This window comes from Theobroma cacao, chromosome 4 (genome assembly GCF_000208745.1).
Source record: "Theobroma cacao cultivar B97-61/B2 chromosome 4, Criollo_cocoa_genome_V2, whole genome shotgun sequence".
In the NCBI taxonomy this organism is placed as follows: domain Eukaryota; kingdom Viridiplantae; phylum Streptophyta; class Magnoliopsida; order Malvales; family Malvaceae; genus Theobroma; species Theobroma cacao.
Genome location: NC_030853.1, coordinates 30,364,605 through 30,388,660, shown reverse-complemented (window position 1 = coordinate 30,388,660; position 24,056 = coordinate 30,364,605). Strand labels below are relative to the sequence as shown.

At 35.7% G+C, this 24,056-nt stretch overlaps 5 protein-coding genes across 6 annotated transcripts; 2 read left to right on the top strand and 3 right to left on the bottom strand.

Moving 5' to 3' along the window:
* On the top strand, positions 1,638–5,890 carry LOC18603456 (probable serine/threonine-protein phosphatase 2A regulatory subunit B'' subunit TON2). Its single transcript, XM_007035453.2, has 12 exons — positions 1,638–1,918; positions 2,530–2,621; positions 2,722–2,784; positions 2,880–2,978; positions 3,144–3,302; positions 3,547–3,618; positions 3,768–3,900; positions 4,018–4,082; positions 4,200–4,275; positions 4,430–4,531; positions 4,797–4,989; positions 5,447–5,890. The coding sequence occupies exons 1-12, from the start codon at positions 1,777–1,779 to the stop codon at positions 5,682–5,684; spliced, it is 1,434 nt and encodes a 477-aa protein (XP_007035515.1). The 5' UTR covers positions 1,638–1,776; the 3' UTR covers positions 5,685–5,890.
* Positions 5,997–8,016, bottom strand: LOC18603455 (E3 ubiquitin-protein ligase Topors). Its single transcript, XM_007035451.2, has 5 exons — positions 7,572–8,016; positions 7,298–7,435; positions 7,083–7,140; positions 6,740–6,993; positions 5,997–6,586 (listed from the first exon to the last, which is right to left on the bottom strand). The coding sequence occupies exons 1-5, from the start codon at positions 7,919–7,921 to the stop codon at positions 6,517–6,519; spliced, it is 870 nt and encodes a 289-aa protein (XP_007035513.2). The 5' UTR covers positions 7,922–8,016; the 3' UTR covers positions 5,997–6,516.
* On the top strand, positions 10,206–15,536 carry LOC18603454 (anaphase-promoting complex subunit 7). The gene is made up of 18 exons (XM_007035448.2): positions 10,206–10,336; positions 10,442–10,510; positions 10,598–10,648; positions 11,121–11,258; positions 11,364–11,426; positions 11,602–11,717; positions 11,878–11,962; positions 12,655–12,714; positions 12,956–13,001; positions 13,166–13,239; positions 13,483–13,533; positions 13,651–13,851; positions 13,935–13,979; positions 14,088–14,181; positions 14,337–14,482; positions 14,579–14,808; positions 14,958–15,018; positions 15,134–15,536. Exons 1-18 carry the CDS (start codon positions 10,268–10,270, stop codon positions 15,218–15,220), a joined length of 1,686 nt encoding a protein of 561 aa, XP_007035510.1. The 5' UTR covers positions 10,206–10,267; the 3' UTR covers positions 15,221–15,536.
* On the bottom strand, positions 15,576–21,560 carry LOC18603453. Of its 2 annotated transcripts, XM_018119832.1 has the most exons (18): positions 21,444–21,560; positions 21,234–21,281; positions 20,946–21,052; positions 20,602–20,683; positions 20,373–20,519; positions 20,183–20,260; positions 19,956–20,060; positions 19,657–19,723; positions 19,501–19,562; positions 19,162–19,301; positions 18,896–19,022; positions 18,642–18,771; positions 18,042–18,130; positions 17,694–17,777; positions 17,271–17,618; positions 16,610–17,131; positions 16,452–16,511; positions 15,576–16,282 (listed from the first exon to the last, which is right to left on the bottom strand). In XM_018119832.1, exons 3-18 carry the CDS (start codon positions 20,987–20,989, stop codon positions 16,202–16,204), a joined length of 2,166 nt encoding a protein of 721 aa, XP_017975321.1. In that variant the 5' UTR covers positions 20,990–21,052; positions 21,234–21,281; positions 21,444–21,560; the 3' UTR covers positions 15,576–16,201. The 2 variants fall into 2 exon arrangements, with proteins under 2 accessions (XP_017975321.1, XP_017975322.1); XM_018119833.1 differs by lacking the exon at positions 21,444–21,560 and having other exon boundaries at positions 18,657–18,771; positions 21,234–21,437.
* Positions 22,474–23,184, bottom strand: LOC18603452 (monothiol glutaredoxin-S2). Its single transcript, XM_007035443.2, has one exon. The coding sequence runs from the start codon at positions 23,038–23,040 to the stop codon at positions 22,732–22,734; it is 309 nt and encodes a 102-aa protein (XP_007035505.1). The 5' UTR covers positions 23,041–23,184; the 3' UTR covers positions 22,474–22,731.

The window sequence follows — 24,056 nt, the reverse complement described above, 5'->3', positions numbered from 1 at the left end:
CAACCAAAACTGTAATAGAATTGGAGTTTGTTAGTTAATCTCATATCAAACAGATAAAAGAATGAAGTCTTTCACGTCAGCACCAACAGGCGCCGCCTTGGGAACGCAAAACCCAACATGAGCCGCCAAGACTTGTCTGGTAATGTTTTCAACGCTGGTGGCGCCACCATGGTGGTGGTTGGAGTCGGCCGGTGGGTGGTAATACATGCCAGTAAAATAGTACTATTACTGGAGTATCTTAATGAGTTAATCTCAGCTATATCTACCTACGTCCCTCCTCTCTATCCTAGGTATTTTATCATAGTTGGAGGGCATTTTCGACTTATTTCTCTTGTCTACTCTCTCTCTCTCTCTGCAACTCTCCAGCTCTAACAACGGCCAAATCTTCGTGGCCTAAAACTTCACTCTCTCGCTCGTACTCCGTAGCCTTTTCTTTCTTTATTGGTCGCTAAAATGCGTCCAAAGCACAGAACAGCCTACTCCTTCGATGGTACCATCCTCTCTCTCTCTCTCTCTCTCTCTCTCTCTCTCACTCTCACATATTCACAATTCATCTCCCCTTTTTCTTTCTATACCCCGTTGAGCTTGCTCAGTTCCATTCAGCTGATTATGTTCAGTTCTTACTTAAAAGCATGAAAATTGAAGTGAAAAATCAAAGTTCTTGAGGTCCCAAAACCAGAAATGATGTTCATATTAAAAAGCTTGTTTGATTAATCAAATTCAAGAATAGAAACTGACATTTTGTTATTACTATCAAATTTTCTCCCTATAAAGACAACATTCAGAAAAAAGAAATGGGGAAAAAGCTTTCGTTTTCCATTGCTGCATGAAGACAAAGATGTTCATAAGTACCAATTACTTCCTTGATTCTTCTGCAGCCTAGCCTATACAAGTTGAAGGCACAGAGAGAGAGAGAAAACCCAATTTTTTTTTTTATGAACTGTCTGCATTTATAATAAAAATCCAAGGGGTTACTGGGATCTGCCCTTTAAAGGCTGGAGCTTTCAATCCACCTCAGCCTGAAAAGTATCTTTTCGTTCCAACTTTGTTTCATCTTGATTGCTACATCACATCATATCATCTCAACTGGGTTTTTACCAAAAACACCATTGTCGACATCTATGAAGAACTAAACAAGCTTTTCAAAGGATTGAAAGTGGGGCTATCGTTTACCTCACGGAAGATCAAAGCATGTGGATCAGTATCTCCCAGTAAGGAGACATTCATGATATGTTTGAGTTGGAATGATAAACACTCCTTGCACTGATTTGGTTTGGTCATTGGCAGTTAAGAAATACCAAATGAGCAACAACCATTCTTTGTGTTATTCATTAACTATGGCATCTAGTTTTTATGTATTATTTATTATCTAATATTTTAAATTTAATTCAATTATTTTTTTTTCTATAGGAAAATTAAGGTTTAATGTTTGATTATTATTATTATTATTTGCTTGAACTTGTAAAAAATATATTTCTAAGTTTTGGTATATTCAGTAAATTAGTAAACTTTGTGGGTCAAAAGCAGCATTTTAGAAACTTATGGGTCAAATTTATATATTTGGAACATTTAAGGGACTCTTTTACAATTTCTCCAAATCCTAAGCGCTTTTCTCTACCAAAGCAATTGTCTTTCCACAGATCAGGGAAACTGAAGAGGATAGGGGTTTTGGAGTTTAATTTTTAGGGTTTTCAATTCGGAGTGTTAAGAGATTTACATCGGAAATTCGAACTGGTGCGAGTCGACTCGGATTAGCAGATCGGGCGCGATTCCGCCATGTACAGTGGGTCCAGTGATGGCGAGGGCCATGAGGCCGCCACCCAACGGAAGATCCCCCCAGCTTCGTCGATGCTTTGGGTCCGAAATCTCCGCCGGTACATCGGATCCGGTGCCGGGCTCGGATCCGAAGCCTTAATGGGTCCGTTTCTCTTCTCTCTCTCCTTCATTTCTTTATAACTTATTCAAAAGTTCTATGGTTTTTTCATTTTTGTTTGTATTTTTTAAAATCTGCAACTCTGCATTCGAAGTTTCTTCCTTCGGTTGAAATGTAGGCTTGTGGTGTTTGAATTTTTTTTTTTTTTGCTTAAGTGTGATTAATTCGGGTTTAGGCTATAATTCGAGGGTCTTTCTTACTAAAATGTGTTTAATTGGTGTTTAAAATTTTAGAATTTTGGGTATTTTGCTATGCGGTGAACTGTGGAAGTGGAAGCCTTTGCTTAGGCTGAGAATAAACTAGTTAGCAAGGTTGTTCTTGAGTGTTCGAAGTTTAGTTATAATTCTTGGTTAAAACTATATTTTTTGTGAAAGATGATGGAACTGGGTCCTTTTTTGTTGCAAGCTTTGTAGTAAGGCAGTCTTAACTTGCTGATACTTCAATTGCTTATATATGTATTAGTTCATGATGCTTGCCTGCAGACATGTTTGCTTTTTGGTTGAAATGGGGATATAATACTTTTATTTTACAATTGAAATCTATGTTTGTTTCCTCATTGCAATTCTGATTTTGTATGTTGTTTCTGTCCTTTGTAGAGCTTGAGACAAAGAGGATCTTGCTTGATATATTTAAAGATAAGCAGCAGAAAAGTGCTGAAGCTGGCACAATACCAAGTTTCTATAAGAAGGCATCTACTAAAATTATCTGTTTATTTTATTGCTCTTCCATTTCCCAATTATCTTGAACTCATTCTTCTTTTTCTTTATATTTGTTTTCACTCGGTTCAGAAGCCTGAAGAAGGATCCATCAGTCATAGGGTTCAGAGGCTAGCCAAATATCGATTTTTAAAGGTGGAGTTGGTGCTTTCTTTGACTGTTTGTTTTAGTTCCTAAGCGTCTTTTGATCCACTTTAATCATTGCTCACATTTGTAATACTTTATTGCAGAAGCAATCTGATCTTTTGCTAAATGCTGATGATCTGGATGCCATGTGGGTTTGCTTAAGAGAAAATTGTGTTATTGATGATGCCACTGGTGCTGAAAAGGTTGGGATTCTGAGCCATCATAATTGTCCTCCAATTCACTGAATTGCTATAGGGGATCCAAAATGCTGAGCTACTTTTAATTTGTTGTTGTTCACAATTGTGATATAATTCTTGTCTCCTCTGTGTTCACAACTGAACTCATGTTTTGGACTTGTTAACTTGCAGATGAACTATGAAGATTTTTGCCACATTGCCTCCGTATGTACAGAACAAATAGGTCCAAAATGCCGACGCTTCTTCAGCCCATCAAACTTCATGAAGTTCGAGAAAGATGAGTCAGGAAGAATAGCCATTTTGCCCTTTTATCTTTATGTGATGCGCACAGTGAGTCTTTGTTTATTTATTTAATATTTCAATATGTTACTGATTGTTATTATACTTTTCAATCTTTCTTAATCATTAGGAAGCCTTAGGGTCAGTTCCTTTAGGATTGTTGCTCTGTTGATTATAGAAGTCAGCCTAAAATCATAACGTTCAAAAAAATAGATATCATCCTCATTTACTTGCTAATTTATTCTTTTTGAGGAAGTGGTTCCTTGACTGCTGCTTGTTGTTCATTATTCTTCAGGTTTCTCTTACACAGGCTAGAATTGATATGAGTGAGCTTGATGAGGATTCAGATGGTTTCCTCCAACCTCATGTATGGAGTTTTTGCATCTTGAGGCCTTCAAGTATTTAAATGATCTTTTTACCATGTGAACTCTGTTTGGATTGACAACTGCTCTAGCATAAGTTTGTTTTTCTTCATTTCTCATCTGTAAAGACTAGAATAATTTTGCTGTTGTACAGGAAATGGAGGGCTATATTCGTGGTCTTATCCCTAACCTGGCACAACTACGGGATATGCCTCCAGCCTTTATGCAAATGTACTGTCGGATAGCTGCACACAAATTCTTCTTCTTTTGTGATCCTCATAGACGAGGTCCGCATGGCCTAAATTTGCTTACCAACATGGAGTTGATATCTTATCGATAATAACTAGTTTTAGTGTTTTCCGATATGTTGTTCAAATAGTTAACATCTATAGTATTTCTTGCAGGAAAAGCCTGCATAAAAAAGGTGCTGCTTAGCAACTGTCTCCAGGAATTAATGGAACTACATCAGGTACATCATTGATGAAAATGTCTCATAAATGTACCATTGTTTTAGACTTGGATTTGGAAAATATACTTCTTGTTTTGATTTTTTTTTTTCTTTTCCCTCATTTAAACTTCTGTGCAGGAAAGTGAGGAAGAAGTCACTGACACTGAGCAAGCTGAAAATTGGTTTTCTTTGACATCTGCACAACGTATATGTGGTGAGAACTTTGAACATCTATAGTTTTGGTAGAAATTGCCTCTATCTTGATTGTTTTAGTATCCCCTCTCTTTGAACATGAACAACATGCGAATAATACATGTGGGAAGAGTATTGTGTAATAATGTACTAACTGAATACTAATTCTTCTGTAGATATGTTTCTTGCCCTTGATAAAGATATGAATGGAACATTGAGTAAGCAGGAGCTTCAAGAATATGCTGATGGAACTCTAACTGAGATTTTCATTGAAAGAGGTAGGATATAGCACTATTGTTCAGTTTTTCAAAGTACACCAGGATTTGTTATGTTTGATTCTTAGGCATATTTGTTACTTAAAAGTATGTCCTTTAAACAAAAATGGAATTAAACTTCGGGATGTTAAGTAATCCATGATTTATCTTCTTTACTCAGAATTGTAGTTTCTTTCTATCTGGTGTCATTTAGAAGTTGTATCCTTTCTGCTATTGTCGATATTATTTTGAGTTGTACTCATTTTTGCATTTATTCTGCTTTCAATAGTATTTGATGAGCATGTCCGCCGTGGCAAAAGTGGTGCTGGAAATAATCGAGAGATGGATTTTGAAAGCTTTCTTGACTTTGTTCTGGCCCTTGAGAACAAAGACACTCCAGAGGGGTTAACATATTTATTTCATTGTCTCGATCTTCATGTTAGGGGATACCTCACAACAGCAGATATTCATTCTCTTTTCAGGTGAAGGTCTCTTCATTTTATTCAAATTGAAGTTTTATTTTGACTATCGTGGTTCCAATATTTTTTTCTTTTTCGATTTAAGGATTATGATTCCAATCTTTATTGTGTGCTTTGAGCTTTTCTGAGCTTGAATTTTATTTCCTCTCCTGAGCTATCAAACATATCTCAAAACATGGAAGTGAAGAAGGGGAGCATCAAAGAGATGAGATGTTGCCTGATACAATCTTCCTACAGAAAACTCTGTAGTTTCCTGCTTGTAGTACTTGAGCAAGTTTCTGCAAGTCTCATATCTCCAGAGACATGTATGATGAACAATAGATTAGACTTGGAACCCAAATTTTGATCTTCAGTACTAGCTAGCTCCCATTGACCTAGGATTGCTGATTTATTTTAACGTTTACCACCTTTATAAGAATTTCATCGTCTGAAAGAAATGTTCATTCTACTCTTGAAACAGAGATGTACACCAGAAATGGATCGAAGGGGGCAACTACGAATTGTGTATTGAGGATGTGAGAGATGAAATCTGGGATATGGTCAAGCCAGTTGATCCACTGAGGATTACACTGGCTGACCTCCTAGCTTGTAAACAGGGTGGGACTGTGGCCAGCATGCTCATAGATGTGCGTGGATTCTGGGCTCACGACAACAGGGAAAATCTTCTACAAGAAGAAGAAGAGCCTGAGGAAGAATGATGGTTGCATGCCTGATCAAGATTCTCTGCTAGTACTAACAAAAAGGCCTTTGTGAAAGGCACCTGTAGTTCTTGCAAGATGTATTATTTTGTTGCATTGTTGCCTATTGCAAGATGTATGATCTGAAAGTTGTCTGTACTAAAACAAAAGCTGATGAAATTTGGTCCAAATGCTTACTTGATCATTCTTGCTGTATCAGGTTGTCACCTAAAATCTCCTAACTCTTTTCATCAAACTGCAATCTATAGCATTAATAGCAAAATTGTTGTATAAATTTCTTCTGTCAACACAAATCATGCCAGGGAATGTCGCAATAGAAAATCGAAATATGCTAATAAATTGTACCAAGAAAACATTTGCAAGATATTCCGTATATGTATTATAGTAACAGTTTATTGGTTGGCCCCAAGCCTGTCCCTATCTTGGACCAATACGCTTAATCTGCTCTGCTAAACCAGCACCAGTCAAATTGACAAACCTTATCATCTGCTTCGCTCGTGCTTCTGGGTTCTTCTGTCAACCTTCAAGCAAAATGACTGTAACAAGCATTTTTGCTCTCAGGTAAGTCATAGCTTTAGAACCTTGATTTACCCCACTCACTAAGCTGATCATGTTACATGATTGCTTATGCAAATGATAGTGCAGCCGTCACTGGACCATTGGAGATACCACTTGGGAAGGTCAAGCGAAGTCCCAAGCAATAGGCAACTGACTATCCTCTAGCAAGCTCTGAAGGAACTGATGTCTCAAGCCATGGATATGGCAAGCCAACATGTGGAAAAAAGTGCAGGATGAGAGATCGGTTAAAGTCAAATGCAACTTCATTAAGCAACTACTCCAACTGTCTATACTCAACTACTGCATCATATGTTTCAATGGTAAATGAACTCTCTGCAAAACAACTGAAGAATATTTCTCAAAGTTAATAAAAGCAACGAGTCAGTGAAGCAACAGGTAAAGGAAATCTTCCAGCAATCCAGACAGAAGTTAGAAATGCAAAAATAATTTAGCAAAGGTGTATGGCTAGTTGTGGATAAAATCATAATGCACCTCACCTAAGTTCATGCCAAAACATGTTGGTCCAATTGTGCAAGAAAGGCTTCAAAGGAGCCAGAAAGTCGTCTTCAACAAGAAGCAGCCCGGACGAGCCATCATACTTTCCTTCATGCCTTGAAAAGAAAAGCGAGGATACAACATGGAGAATGATTGATGGATCGGGATCTCCAAGGATAGCCTCAAGCTCCCTTCGTATCCATGGTTTTATTCTCAGCAGTATTCTCTCTTCCTCACAATCATTCCTAGGTACATTCTGAAAGGGAAAAACATACCACATTAAAATGATCCAATCATGAGAAGTTGCAAACCTCAAAGATCTAAACCATGTCTCAATACACCTACCTGCTGAGAACTAGTCCCAGGAGATACAGGCAGAGCTTGCAACCGTCGTTTATAAACACTGCAAGAAACCCAAAATGCCCATCAGCAATTTTCTTTTTCTTCTTCTTTTCCACCCCCAAAGAATGACGAGCATTATAATGGGAGTAATTCTAATTGGACTAAGCATATAAACAAATAGGCTTTGATTAACTAAATACATATTAGTTCAAAGGTACCTGGCACGCCATTGAAGCTTCCTTTCTTCGATAACATGGGGCGGCACGGTCCCAGGCCGCCCAAATGATCGCCGCCAGGGCAATGGTCTGGTTCTCCAGTTAACACTGTTCATCTCTTCCCTTGTTCTTTCAATAATCCTAAACAAAGTGCAAAAGAAGTATAACTATATCCTCGCTAATCAATTTTTTTCGTTGATTTAAAGTTAAAAGAATTATTTCATTTAATAAAGAAACTCAAAAAGAAATTGGGAATTGGACAAAAAGAGAAGCTCACCGTCGACGGTCAATTAAGGTGGACCGAGGTCGATGAATGACCGGTTTGCCCCCGGAGAGAGCTGGTACTTGCTCTTTGAAGAATTTTCGAGAGGAGAGGTCGATCTTGTAGAACCAAGAATCGAAGGTGGAATTGCAGAGAGGGCACTTCCTCTTCAAATCGCTCCACTTGCGAATGCATCCCAAGCAGTAAGCGTGGGAACAAACCGTGAGAACCGCTGCTCCGCGGACGTCGAGGTTTCTCAAGCATATCGGACACGTTTTGCCGACGACTGCCGGCGATATTACTCTCCGCACGAATTTCTCGATTCTCGATTTCTCCGATCGTTTTGCTGAAGACGGTGAATCCATTGGAGAAAGAGGGAAAGAAGATACCAGAGAGACAAGTTCTATGAGAGTGGTTATTTTCTTTTATTTTTTATTTTTTACGTTGTCGCTGAAAGGCGATTGCGTCGCGGAAAACTCAAGCGAAAAAATTATTAATAGTATTTAAAGATATTAATCAATATTAAAAAGTGATAATCAAGATTTTAAAATAATAAAAACAGTTAATTGCATGTTAGCATTAGTAATTTCTTGAGTATAGTTCATTATTAATCCATTGACTTTTGCAATGTTTTATTTCATTCAGTGATTTAAAAAAATTATTTTTTGATTCACCATATTTTAAATTTATTTTAAATTCTTTCATTCATAAACATAAATTAAAATTTGGATATAATTTATCACGTTTATATCAATCAAAATATCATAAGATAATTTCTGTTTATATTTCACATTTAAATTTTAATGGTATATTAATAAATGCATGAATTTATAATAAAATTAAAATATTACCGTTGAAAAAAAATGAAAATAAAATATTATGAAAAAGCTAAATAACTAATGATGTAATTTATTCTTACTCATTGAAAATACAAAGAGTATTAAAAGATTGGTTATTATCATGCTAGATTTAGCTACTAAGGTGTCCTTCTCTTGTGATCCCTTTCAATATATATATGATGGGTACACTTGAAAGGTTAATCATTTAAATTGAAAAATCAATTTCAACTATAAAAAAAAATTAAAACTTATTAAATTGAATTTACAGCATGATATTCTTAAATTATCAAATTTCATTATACTTCTAATTGAATCACAAAATTTTAAATTTATTATTCACTTTTATATCTAATTTTTTTTTTAGTTGTATATAAATGATACATATGTTTTAGGTACTTCATTTAAAGATGTAAATAGGTTGTTATTATGATATGAATATCTTACATTTAGTTATGGGATGCATTAAAATTCCAACATGAATTCGAGCTGGTATTCAAACTAATAACATAAGGTTAGGGTATTCTATATTCAATTATGGGACGAATTAGAATAAAACTTTTAAAACCCGATATGAATTTTAATAGGTTTCGAGTATCACCCTTGAAATACCTTAAATCTAAATTTGACTATGTATAATGTTACAAAAAATTTTAAATTTTGTGAAATTTAAACCTTCGTTTGTTTTACCTTAACACAATTTTTACTATCTTAACAACTTATCTTTTCCTAAATTAATAAATGCAATATTAATTTATATTAGTTGAACTTTTCATAAACTAATAAATGTAATATTAATTTATATTTGTTGAACTATAGTGGAAACTTAAATATGTAAAATTTTATTAATAATAGGGATTGAACTCATAAAAGAATGGAAAACACTTCAAGTATTTGTCAATTTTGACAACTTAAATGAATATTTAATGGATTATTAACTAATAATTCTTTATTATTAGAATTCGATTTTAGATAATATTTTATAATTTTATACAAATTTTAATAGAATTTTAATATTTTGATAGTTAAACAGTTTCAAATTTATTATTTAAAAAATAATGACTACCTTACTATTTACATCTATAGCTTCATTCTTGCTAGGGGATGCAAATTATATCTTACTTTATATTGTGTCTTCCATTAATTTCAAATACAATGTGATAAGTATTTTTTTTTCTAATTTGCTTTTTGTAATAAGTCTAATTTGCTTCTTATTTTCAAATAAAAGTAAAAGGAAAATTTCATAGTTTCTTATTTAGTATAATACTTAAAATAATTATGAACTATTAAAAAATTCATATAAATTTTTATTTGTCTAACATATTTAATCAAACTTTTATATTTTTATTTTGAGTAAAATAAATTTTTATGATTAATTGTTAATTAATTATTATTAATTAAAATATTATTTATCATTTTATGATTACTTAATGTAGACGTTAAGGATGAAAAATTCATATAAAAATATTATTATATTACAACAATATGTAACAGTATTATCTGTTATAATATGTTAATATCATACAAAATAAAATGATAAGTGATATATTAAAAATTTATTTGATAAAATAAAATACAAAAATTTGATTAAATATAATAATAAATTAAAATTTAATTTAATTTTTTATTAATAATTTAATTTTTTTAAAACATCATGTCTTCATATTTGCTTTTTTTTTTTCCCTAAAATCCAAGTAAGGTGTAAATTACCTCTGGAGGCGTACCTTTTTCAGGGGCAAAAGCGGGGTTTTGAATTTAAAAAACGGAGCGGGTTGTTTGGAGCAAAATTTCAATTGCATACTATCAATTATTTATTGTCGTTCGAAAAAGGGGAAAAAAAAAAAAACTCCCAACAGCAAGAAGAACCTCTAGCAAATGGACGTCCCAAAGGAGCAAATCACTGCTCTTCTCGATAATGCTCTCTTTAGCTCCGCTCAACTTCTCGTAATATTTTTCTTTTTTTTTTCCTTATAATTTTTTATAACATAAATAAACGGAACTTAAATTTCACTTCACAAATTGATTATTTATTTATTTTGGTTTGAACAGGGTTCTTTTCTTGTTTCATCATCTACTGTTAATGCCGAAACTAGTCCGCATCTCAAAGCTGAAAATCTGGTATCGATTTCTTCTAATTTTAGCTTATTTTTTTATCTTTTTTTTTTTTACTTATGTTTTCTCAATATTTGTTCTGTGTTTCTGCAGATTCTTCTTGGAGATGCTTTGTTTCGGGAGAGAGAGTATCGTAGAGCAATAGTAAGATCATTTTTGGTTTTTTTTTTTCTGTGATTTTCTTCTTTTTTTTAAAATGGCGCTAAAATTTGCCATAAATGGACTCGTTTCAATAATGTGAACAAAAATCAGTCAATTATAGAATTATTCATTTGTTCGCGGTAATTGAAAAGCTTTAGTGTGAAGTATGAATGTGCCTGCTAGGTTTTTCTATTTTAATTTTTTAAAAGTTTTAAATAGTTTCATTGAACTTAATTTTGTTAATCGATACTCGAGGTTGTATATTGTCTGTCTTATGGAAGAGCTAGCAAATCTGTTTAGTTCCATTTAATCATCCCGAGCAAGTTTAACAAAATTGGCGTATGGTTTTTTAATTTCAAAGGATTTATTTGGACAATGTGATTCATGCGCTAGAGTGTTTAGATTTTCTGAGGATATTGATAGAGTAAGGAAGTCATAGTTGCTCTAATTTTTCCTTTTTCCTATGTGCTTTCAGCATGCATACAAGCAAGCCTTGCAGTATTACAAGATTATACCAAAGCAAAATTCAACAACGTCTAGAAGTTCATTGACTGCCTCAAACAGATCTTCTTCTCCAAATTCTTTTAACATTTCTGCAATAAATGAAAATGAGGTATTTTCTTTTCTCAATTACCTTTGAGCTCTTTTCTTTTAATCTGAAATCTTGAATGTTGAAACTGAAATGCTTATTGCAGTTATCTTTCGTTCTCCATGACAGGTGAAGTTCAAAATTGCATCTTGTCATTTTGCTCTAACCGAAACTAAAGCAGCCCTTGTTGAGGTTTTCTACGTCACTCATAACTTACTTTATGTCTCTGTTGTTGATTGGTTGCCTAGAGTATTTGTTTAATAGATTTTGATTTAAATTCTATTGTTTGTTCAGCAGTACTCTGTACTTTTCTTTGCATGTATTTATTTTTGTGAAATTTGTATTTTGCATTACTTTGAACTTACAGATGGAGGGAATTCCTAGCAAAGCAAGGAATTTGCAGATGAGTCTATTGATGGCAAAGCTTTATCGGAATTCTAAACAGAACCGTGGAGCTGTTACTTGTTATAGGGAATGTTTAAGGTCTGTCAATTTGAGATTCCCACTTTCTCAATGCTTTCTTTATGATTCGTGGATGGTGTGTCAAATAGTTATTGTTTTTCTCTTTGTTTATACTGGTATTCACTAAAAATGATTTTGCTAACTTTCTAAGAGCATTTGACTTTTGGTTCTTCTTTGGCAGGCAATGTCCTTTTGTCATTGAGGCTATCATAGCCTTGGCTGAATTAGGGGCCAGTGCCAAGGACATAATTTCCTTGTTCCCTCAGGTTTGTTAATAGAAGTGCTATGATTTGCTTTGTGTCTGATCAGCTAAACAAGTACGCTAGATGTGCTTTTTGTTTGATGTTGAATGTTCTGCTTTGAGTTTGCATAAGGTTGTTATTTTCAGATAGTGTTGAATTTTCCCTGTACTCCATCTACACATATTTAGAAGGTCAAAATGGGCAGTATTTTTCTGGATTTGTCATTCTCATGCAGCTTGCAGATATGGTTCTTAATAGGAAACTTCTAGTTATCCACATGTCATATGTCATGGGTCAAGTTACAAGGATACAGTCATTTAGTCGATTATTTCTTTTTTCATTCAATACAAGAGAAGGTAATTATATGGTACAGTCTAATTTGTTATTAACTTTCAGAGCTGCAATGTATAGTGCAGTAAACACCTTGACTAGGAGATTTTCCTTACATTATTTTAGGATTTTTGTAATATCCCTTTGGTTGTCAACAAACATGATATTGTGGGATGTAAATTATATCTTCCTAACCTGAAGTTGTTGTCATGAACCTATTTTCGAGTTTTAATACACAAGTAATGTTACAAAGTTCCTAATTTCAACTTGTTGACTATTTGATGTCTTTATTAGCTTCAATTTGTTTACTTGATTTTTTTGTATGGATTTTGTAACCATATATGTTTGTTCTCTAACATTTTCATTTTCCAATTGTATAATTCCAGACTCCAAATAGAGGTGGGAGGGCTCAACTAGAACATAGTGATTCAAGCCGTTGGCTGCAAGTAAGAACAAAATGAAATGGATAACATTCTGGTCCATTATAAGCTACTTATTAGCTTTTTGTTCCTTGATGAACAATATAAATTTGGATTTGGCATCTGTGATCATGGGTTTCCCAGAAAAATAATGCTTCACTCAGTTGTTTTGGTGTTATCTCTTGCTTTATTGTATTAGTTTTATTGTTTATGTCAATGCTAATTTCTACTTTGGCAGCATTCTGAGTAATTTGTTGATTTTGTGCAGCGATATGTTGAGGCACAATGTTGCATTGCTTCAAATGATTACAAAGGTAAGATAATTTTCTTTTCAAATTGTAACGATTCATAATGTAGAATGTTTTTTATTATAGATGTTTCTATGCAGAAGTTATTGATTCTGATATATTTTTCAATTTTATCTGCTTTATTAATTTCTTTTCATGAGTATTCATGTTTCCCCTAAATCTTTTTGCAGGTGGTTTGGAAATCTTTACAGAACTTTTACAACGTTTCCCTAATAACATACACATATTACTTGAAATGGCAAAGGTTAGGGATGGTTGCAGTCTAATGAATCTGGCATGTTTATGTGCTCTTTTATCTGCTTAGTAGGAAGGAGAACTAATGAATTGACTTTAACTTAGAAGGGAGAAGAAAAGGCTGGAAGAGTTCATAGTATTTATGAATGTGATCACTAGTGTTAAATCTTGCTAGTTTTGGGATGTTTGTAGCACCTAGAACATTCAATTTTTAATTTTCTTTCTGTTCACTAATACATGTTCCTATATCCAGGTTGAAGCCATCATTGGAAAGAATGATGAGGCGGTAATGAATTTCGAGAAGGTGATTAGACTATCTAACTTGTTATGTTGATGAACTATTCCCAAGTCTTTTTCTGCCTGTGCTTACTTGCACTTTTACTCATGTATGGTAATGAATTCAAGTCTGTGATCCTTGTAGGTTCGATCCATTGATCCTTATGTCATGACTTACATGGATGAGTATGCAATGCTTCTAAAGATGAAGTCTGATTATTCAAAGTTGAACAAGTTAGTGCATGATTTGCTGAGTATTGATCCTACAAGACCAGAAGTTTTTGTGGCTCTATCTGTATTGTGGGAAAGGAAAGATGAGAGAGGTGCTCTATCTTATGCTGAAAAGGTTAGCTGGTTTATCTGTAGCAGTCCATTTCACCCTCTTTAATAGTTATATGTCTTACGGATTCACTTATTCTTTACAATCAGAGCATCAAAATTGATGAGAGGCACATACCTGGTTACATAATGAAGGTATTAAAAGATTTTCCATCCAACAGATGGGTGATTATCTCTATTAAAGCTTTTCTGTGGCTTTTTTTTTTTCCTGGCAATATAATTCTATTTTCTGCTTCCGTTTAGGGTAACCTGCTCTTATCATTGAAGCGGCCAGAAGCTGCCGTAATGGCCTTCAGGGGAGCTCAAGAATTGAGGGCTGATCTTCGTTCTTATCAAGGTTTGATTTTTAAGGAGAAAACACTTGCAAATTCACTGTTCAGCTACACAAGATTCATCTTATCCCTATCACTGCCTTCTATTTGTTTGATGTAGTTATATTCTAAGAAAGAATTTTTTGGAGGCCATGCAAACCTATGACTATTATAATTTCAGGTTTAGTTCATTCCTATCTGGCATTTTCTAAAGTCAAGGAGGCCCTCTATGCTGCTAGAGAGGCAATGAAGGCCATGCCTCAGTCTGCAAAGGCACTGAAATTAGTTGGCGATGTTCATGCTAGCAATTCTGGTGGCAGGGAGAAGGTAAACCTGTAATAGACTATTCTTAGCATTACTTGACAGAGACTTTCACCGAAAGTAAGTTCTAATAAGTTTTACTTTAACCCAAACTTGTAACAGGCAAAAAAGTTCTATGAATCAGCGCTCAGGCTGGAACCTGGTTACCTTGGAGCTGCATTAGCTTTAGCTGAGCTGCATGTGATTGAGGGAAGAAATGGTGATGCCGTATCTCTTCTTGAGCGTTATCTCAAAGATTGGGCTGATGACTCTCTTCATGTCAAACTGGCTCAAGTATTTGCTGCCACAAATATGCTTCAAGACTCTTTCTCACATTATCAAGATGCATTGAGGTAAACTCATACTCAGGATACACTCCAATTTTTTCTTATCTAGACATACGGTCAAGAACTTTGCATGATGATTATAAAAAAAAAGCTTTCATGTGTATAATAATCTGACAGAAAACTGCTATTCCCTTTTCAATCAATGCATTTTGCAGAATCAATCCTCAGAATGAAGCTGCAAAAAAGGGGTTAGAACGCCTGGAAAAGCAGATGAAGGTCTGTCTAGTGCTTGTGCTGCCCCTTGTTTCTTTTTCCTTTGGTATGTTTGTGGAGGCATATAGGCGTGCAAATCATGGATATCCAGAGACCATAACTAGTGACTTTCTTGTAGGGAGTGGATCCGGATGCACCTGAAGAAGAGGAAGAAAATGAGGTTGAAGATGTAGATGGAGACCATGAAGAGACTGAGCTTTTGTAAGGTTGCGGCCAAGGTCTTCAACAGATACCGACCCACCCGCGTATTATTGATTTGTTGAGAAGAAAAGCTGGTTATGACTTAAGGCGAGACTCCACGCTGCAATTTGAGCCAAATCGTATCCAGCAAATTCACAATTCTTGAGGGGTCTAGAAATTGGCATCATCGGATATACTACAGGGACAGAATACGGCCATCATTTGTGTATATCAGCTTCCGAATAGCTTCTGCTTGAAAAATTGATTTAAATGAAAAAGGATCAATGCTCATGCCTCCAGATAAATTATCTTTCAAATAGCATTAAATGGTTTACTACTTCTATCTGATGATTAAGAGTCAATGAATTTTCCGCCCACCCTGAAAAAATGTTTAGATAATCATTTCGGTATAAGTAAATAACAACAAAAATTATTATACATTGTAAACTACTGATTGCATCTAGCCCTGGTCCATCATGAATCAACCACTTACAAGGAGACTGTCCAAATCTGAATGTGAACCTAGGCGACAGATTCCAGTGAAAATGGTTGATTCAATTCTTTGGACTTGGGCACGACTAAGATGTACATAATAGATCCTGGCATAAATATACAATACAAGTTCCATTGTTTGAGAGACACAGACGGGCTAAAACTCTTCAGCAGCAAGCGCCCATCATTTGATTCTAACCCCGACCTTACACAGAGTTTCTCCCAGAAGCCCGTTGATTGGGAAAGAGTTGTCAGATACCCAGAACACGAGCCAGGGTATTCTTCAAACTAGAAGCAAGAGATAACATCCGAGGAAACATGTGACATGGTGGTTGATACACGTATGTACAAAGTTAAACTACCAAAAGAACATGAGTCCCCATGTTTAGTTCAGTGACAAGCTAGATGCCAGGCAGGTTGAACAGTTGTTTATCCAAACCGTTCCTCCTACCATGCATTGTGCATCTTACGTACATAATATGGATGACCTTAATTAGTCAGATCCCATCTGACACTATACATTGAATGGTTTCCTAGGAGTCGGTGCTCGGTTCTCCAAAGACTGCAATCTTTGTTTGAGATGAAAAACTTCAACCTGCATTTGCAATATTAAAGAAAAAATGAGCTTCAATTTGGCATACAATTGACTCTGATTCTAATGACATTAACCTCATTAACCTCAGGCTAACAAGCGCACATCACAGAGCATTTATCTTTGTTTCATTCCTCATTTTCTATTAAATGAATTTGGTTCAAAGCCACACCTGTAGTTGGAAGGCTCTGGCCCTCTCCCCTGCAAGGACTCCTCTGGTTGAGTGCAGCTCCTAAAATAAAATTGAAATCAGACACTCTTCAAAAATGCTTTACAATCCAAAATGCGAGTTTCCATGATGGAATCAGCACACGACAACAAAATCAGTACCTTTTGAGTATCATCTAGAACAGCCTTTAGGAAAGCCACATCGTGTTCAAGTCTTACATTGTCTGAGTGGACTATGTTGGATAAGCTGTTGGCCTCTTCTTGTGCAAGTTCTATGCCGGCTAGTTTCTCTTTTAGCAACTCCATCTCCTTCATTGTGTCTGCAAATCTTTTCTCCATCTCCTCCTTGCTCTTGAGAGCAGAAGCTAAATTTCTCTCTGAAGTGTCTCGGCTTGCCAATGCAGCTGCCAACTGTACTTCCAAAATTCCGTTTTTTCTACTTAGGGCAGCCATTCTTGTCTCGTAAAATTGATATATGCTTGAAGGAGCTGATAGGGCCGCTGATTTACCATCGGCTTCTGGAAATACAAAATTATCATTATCAACGGGAACGTTTGCGATCCCTTCAATCTGGGGAATTGAACCTTCAGGTTCAAATAGGAATGATTCGTCTGAACTGATTTTGGTCCCAGGAGCATTAATCTGAATACTTGTATCAGATTGATTTGGCTTTGGTTCTGTTGCCTAAAATCAACAAAATATGTTAAGTTAATGGAATATTTCAATCCAAAGTAGAAGGTGCCATTTCAAATTTGAGCAGAGATTAAAGGATGTTGATCATCAGTAAGGCAATAGTTAACTAAATGAAGCTCTTACAATTTACCTGCACAATAGAACTCTCGTCCTCTAAACACTTTGTTATTTTAAAGGTTGTGTTGTATTCTTCCTCATTATGAAATTGCTTCCTCAGTGAGAAATTTCCAGAAAGAGGATTTTGATCCACAAATGACAACTCTGACAACGATCTCCTACCAGAACCATGTTCAATTACAGAGGCTAGATTTTGTCTAGCAGCAGAATCAACTGAACGTTGGGAAGAGCCATTAATTAGTTGGCTAGCTGACCCTGCAGATGATGAACGTTTTCCGACCTGCATTTGTCCTGCAGGTTTACCAGGAGTAGATCGTCGGCCTATGGATGATTCATTCTTTTCAATGATCAGTACTTCAACCTGTAACAGACAAAGAAAGAATAACAATTAAAACAAAACCTAATCATATATAAATATATGTATTCAAACTCCAACCTGATTCGAAGGCTCCTTTTTGCACCCGCCAAATGCAACAAGAAAATCCTTGTCCTTGTGCTGCACAAGTACTAGGCTAAATCCCTGCAAGAACAACTATCTTCAGAAAAACAGGGCTTATCACCAATGAGAGGTAACTTTAATAGTGTAATGCTCAGTAGTATTACATTATGCTTAAACAAAATCCCATCAGAATTTTCTTATTTTAACTTCAAATCCTTGACCAACTAAAAAACTGGATGATCAATTCTAAACATTCAAATTCGCAGTCTTTTACCAAAAAGAAAACATTAAAAGTTCCCAGTTTATACCGGCATTTGTGCAGAAGGAAAAATTCTGCATGTTTACCTTGTTAGTGGTGATCGAAGATGGAGGTGATGCAATGGCCACAGACCACTCAGACTTTAAAATATCATAGATGAAAGTCTCTAAATGTCCTGTAAACATTTCAGAATCATATACGTAAGTGAGAAGAAGGAAAAAAAAAGTAAAATGAAGGCAAAGAGAGCAACACAAAGAAAAAGTAAAAACCAAATTTCTTGATGTAGGCATGATCATAGTTGATCCAAAGTGCAATTAAATCTATAAAATGAAACTTGGTTTCCAAAGATGTGAATTCACCAGCCCAACTCCTATTTCCTTTTCATCATTTACTACCCACCTGGTAGATAATGAAGACCCGTAACAAAAACATAGGTGCAGCCTGCTTTAACTTATCTACACGAATCATAGCATGATATGGCTAATACACACTCAGAGACACATGCAACACACACACAACCGCACAAAGGGATAAAGAAGATAGTAGCAATTGGCTTCAAGCTGACACAAATATATGATATCAAATGATTACAGGTTTAACCATTTCAAAATAAGTGAGACAAAGAGGTCATCAATGCTTTTTCATTAGAGCTCATAATTATTTTCAAGAGCATAGTACATGCTTACTGGTATGAGGCATACTTTTTTTCCTACTTCCACCCCCTGCTATGTACCATTTGGTTCCACATAGAACTCCACAGCAACCAGCTCTTGGCGATGGATGAAAACCCCGTACCTTTATTCTTGACCATATCATCTAAGGAAAAAGTAGTTACTAAAAAAACCAGAATAGCTAATAAAACAATACAAAGACATGAAATTGTTCAGCGAAATAGTCTGGTTATTGTAACCAGGACAAGATTGCTAAAGGTTTTACACACCGTTTCAAAGTCAAGCGAGTACAAGTCATTCAATGTCCTGGACTTTGATGCTCCACCAAAAATGAAAAGAGTTTTATCATCATAAAGAGTTGCCACATGATTGGCTCTTGGAGATGGTCTTGTTCCCCTGTACAGTTACACACAATCATTCATTAGAAGCTTCTTGCATGATGAATTTAGTCGTATGATGTATAGATAAGAGCCAGATTTCTCTATTAGTAAGGTAACAATATTGGAAGATCTCAGAGCATGCCAGAGCTACACACGTGCACTGAAGAGTGAGCCACGTCAAGGACTTCAGATCAAACATATGTAGGTCATTCAGTTTCTTCTTTTTAGCATCTTCACCCCCAAAAAGGATTAAAACGGAGCTTGCCCTGACCACAGTGTGACCACTTCGAGCAACCTGGAAGGCATGAAAATTTTGTTAGGAATGCTTACCTCTATAAATGAGTAAAAGACACAATTTCTCAATAGAATAGCAAGCAAGAGATGGAGCAAAATAAACAGACAAACAATACCATTTGGCATTCACTTATTACGATATTTGATGTCAATCAAGCAATGCAAATGTAATTTGGCATTTTATAAGTCAGAAAAAGAACCGGTATTTCTCCTTTTGCTTCCATAACTGACCAACATTCTGTCTCTGTATCAAATGCCCATACTGCAAAAACCAAAATTGAGAACAGAAAACATATTACATCATGCACAAAAAAAAAGTGACAATAGCATGACCAGAAAAGGTTCTAGTTTTGAACCTGAAACTCTGTCATTTCCAGGGTCAGTCCTTCCACCAACCAGGAGGGCCTTTTTCCCCCATGAAACCTGGGTAAGGAAACAACAGATGATTAAATTAAATTTAATTAGTAGACATGACAGCGGCATGACAATTTTATTAACCTCAGTCATACACATGCACAATCCTATGTAACACACAGCACAGAACACCTCAAAGTTGAAAAGCATATAAATCCAACAATTCAGCTGACGTATACTATATGCAAACCAAAGAGAATATGATTTCAGGGAAAGTGGAACATAGCAAATATGATTGTACCAGACTATGGCCCTTGCATGCAGGGATCTTTAATGGAAAACTGCTTGGTGACAAGTAAAGCTTTGATGATGCCGTGGACCAAGAAAAATTATCAAAATTAAGAACCTGCAATAAAAACAGAAAAGAATTATAGGACTAACACCAACAGTTTGTGACACATCTTCCACCATGTCAAGTAAACTGGACATAAGTTTTCATAAATTACAAATTATTAACATATTTTTTACCTGCACATCATCTAACAATCCATTCCCAGATTCACCGCCAACCACTATCATCTTGTTCCCAACTACAGCCGCTGCATGCTACTCAAGGAACAAGTAAAGTTTTCAACATTTCCATCATAGCTCATATAAAAGTTGAATTAACACCCATGATATGAAGCCATCTGAAAATTGAAAAGCAACAATATAGTACATTAAAGCGTGGCACAGGCTTTTCCCCAGCAACTGACAACACCATCCAATTCTCAGAGTTCCCCGATGAATTGATCTCAGGGGCAGTAGAAGGACAGTGGGAGTCAAATGCATCAGAATGACCACCCGCAGGCATAGCAGACTCTCCCTGAAACAAATTTTAAGGCTTTAGCACATTTTGCGCATCCCCACCAATACCAATCCAAAATCAAGCAAGCCAAAAGCCTCACATTGGTATTGTTGCTTCGTTTGGGCGGTCTTATAGGACTTTTAATTCCATGGGCAGACTCAGAAAGCTGTACTTTCTTCACTCTAAATCAACACAGCAATGCCTCAAATAAGTGATCTTCTTCGTGAAAAAGTGGGATTTGGGCATTCTTTAATCAAGTTTGGAATTTTGTGTACAGGGTCTCTCAATTGCTCACAATGGTTAGCTTACATTTTCTTCGTTGACATAAAAATTGTAATTTTGAACAAAGAACATATATCTAAATAAAGAATGGAACTGTCAAAGCAAGAACATTGAAAAAGAGTATATAACTAATAAGTCAACCAAAGGAAAGAACAAACTGACCTGCCAAGCTTCATGCGCCTACGAGAAAAGCTAAACATTTTCATCTAAGCAGACCCTTTATGCAGCAAAGGAAACCTCTTTGGATAAAAAAACCAGAAAATAAAACCCTAAAATTTCCACAAAAATGAAGCTACATTATCATCAAGAAAAACAACTTAAAATAACTAAAAGCCTAATAACCACACATACATATATAAAATGATAAAATCCCATTTACTAATCATTATCAAAGTTCTTTTTGCGTAACAACAAAGTACAATCTACCATAACCCTGGATTTTAGCTTTACCTGACACAAAAAAGGTTTGACGTTTGACCTTGGACTTGAGTTGGGTTGCTGAGAAAACAAAGGAGAACAAAATGGAAAAGAAAAGGAAGGGAATTAATGGGTCATTGAAGAAATGAAGGTAGATGAAGAAGAAAGTAGTTGAAGTATTACTTTGCAAGTGAAAATTTTAAGGGTTCAATGATGAAGTGGTTTTGAGGAAGTGAGCTGTACCTTCTGTAAGTAGTGATGAGAGAGAGACAGTAACTAAAGCAACTGAGAGAGAAGTCAAGAAGCAGTGAAATGCATTGGTTGTCCTGTTGTGTTTTGTTTGATGATGAGATCCTTACCGAGACTTGGAGTGGAAGGTCTCTCTAACAACTGGCTACCTTGTGGCAGTTAGCTTGGTACCATGAAATGTAATAAAGTTCCAAATAGAGTTAAAATGAAAATGGAAAGACTTCTTCTACATTCACCACTGCCCAGATTTTACCATTGTTGTTTGTAAGATAAAACCATCGCCTTCATTTTTCATTGGGATAAATTCCTTACATAAAAAAATTGCTTCATATTACAAAATCACATGAATGTTAGAATCTCAAGCTAGACTAGGCCACTGTTCCAAGGAATATTATATCTGTATCTATAGCAAGAATCATTAATTCAAGTTTGCTCTGATTGTTTATTTATAACATTTAAAACAAAGGGTCATTTTTGTCCATAGAATTATTGACTGAACACTAGATTTTAACCCTTAATGGAATCAAAAGAAAGGAGTGTGAAAGTAGCAGTGCTGAGAGTGACTGAAGAAGAGTGAGAAATAATATGGGAAAAATGACCGTTGGATTAAGTTTTTCCGTGTCAAAAGGAGAAGGAAAAAAAGAGTTGCCAAAGTTAAAAAAATACGTGTTGTTTTTGTTTTCTAGTGTAGTTGTCAATCGTCGAGGCATTTATTGCGAGAGCGGCAGTGGGCTCCATTGATTCTGCAGGGGTTTGCTCTGTCTCGGGACTTGCGGCTGCTTCTGCCTGTCCTGCTACGCCCTCTACACAGGATCAATCTCTCCACCAGACGTGTCACCTTTTTGTGAGAGTTAATGGACCATGCCAAGGACCATTTAGCAACCCAAATCCATTTGCATCTGACATGAAAAAGGCCCATTTATATTCTCTACAATGCGTGTGCTTCATACTTTGATCATAGTTTTTGCCGATGTAGATTAGTTGAAGAAATGGGGGTTTTGATTTTGAGGAATTAAGGAAAAGATAAATATGAAATCTAACTCTTAACTTTTATTACTCAAAAAAGTATATTAATACATTACCAAAAAGATAACATATACTCTAAGTAAATTTATTAATTAACAGTAAGATCATATAAAGTACGTAGATATGTTCGATCTTACATTAGACTAATAATTAGACTTGAAACCTACACTCTCATGATTATGGATCTAATTACTGTGACTATATATATATAATCACATGCTTATTAGTAGCCTTGACATGCTAGTGAGGTTTTGATTTAAACCCAAAGGGCTCCAACTCGTCTAAGCATTGGGATTAAGGATCGATTAAGGTGAAGACTCATGACCTCATTGGCTCCACCAACAAGTTCACCACCAACGAACACGGCTGGCACGGAAGGGCTGCAACCGAGCCTCGAGAGGGCTTGCTCGATTTCACGCCCTCTAGCGATCTCATCCAGCTCGTGGACTGCGGGGTTCACCCCAAAGTCATAGAAAAGGGTCTTGATGGTGTGGCACATGCAGCAAGAGCTCTTGCTGAAGATCACCACCGGCTTCTCAGATGCCAACTTTGTCACTCTCTCCATTGCTCAAAGCCGGACTAACAGTGCTTGAAAATGATTCCAAGTGAAGAAACAATGCCAAAAGAAATGGTGAGGAATTTGAAGGTATAGGAGAAAAGGGGTACTTGGGAGGTTTTCTTGTGTTGTTGAGATGCTTTGAATGCCCCCATGGGGACTGATATATATAGGGTTTTCGAGAGGAGGAATGTGGCAGTGGGCTGGCAATGAAATAAAGGTTTGATGGAGAATGAAAAACCGAAAAAGAAAAAGAAAAATGAGGGAATGTTCCATTAGATATTTGGGTCGGTTTCCTACTCCACTCTTTCTCCCTTAGATCATCACTTGAAAGCGATCATAAGAGCTGCAACCATGGCAGAGGGAAAAAAAGGAAAGGGCACGATCACGAATCTTTTTGTATACGGAAATTAACAGAGGCGTGTCCTTTGTACGGGCGAAACATTACTATACTATCAAAATATTCCCTTATAGCAAACCATTAATGTTTTGGATTTCTATTCTATCTACACCATCAATCATATCTAAAAAAGTTTACCGACGAATCTAATCTTTTATCACATGTTTCATAGTATAAATTAATTGACGTAAATAGAATAATAGTTCATGTATATTTTTTTTATATAGGTTTTACGAGCATTTTTTAATGTTCGGGGTACATATCAAAAAATCGAACTCTTTCAATCTATGGAGAGACTATACATGTGAAATAAGCTGGTTGATCTTCTATTTCGGGACAACAAATTTTTCTTGTAAATCATATAAAAGAGGTTTTGGCTGTTCCTATCATGGAGGCATCTGCTGAGTTGGAAATAGCAGTTGGATTTATCCAGTCGGGACCTTCTCTCCCCTTTGTTGTTTGTTTCTTTCTTTCTTTGTAGTTGTTATAATCAGAGAGAGGCGCATCGATTCCCCATCAAAGAAAACAGAGAGCTCGCTATAGGTGAAGGCTCTGGAAGAGAAGAAAGACTGTGGAGAAAATAACAGTAGGTCTCATGATCTTGTTCAAACAGTCTATTCTTCCC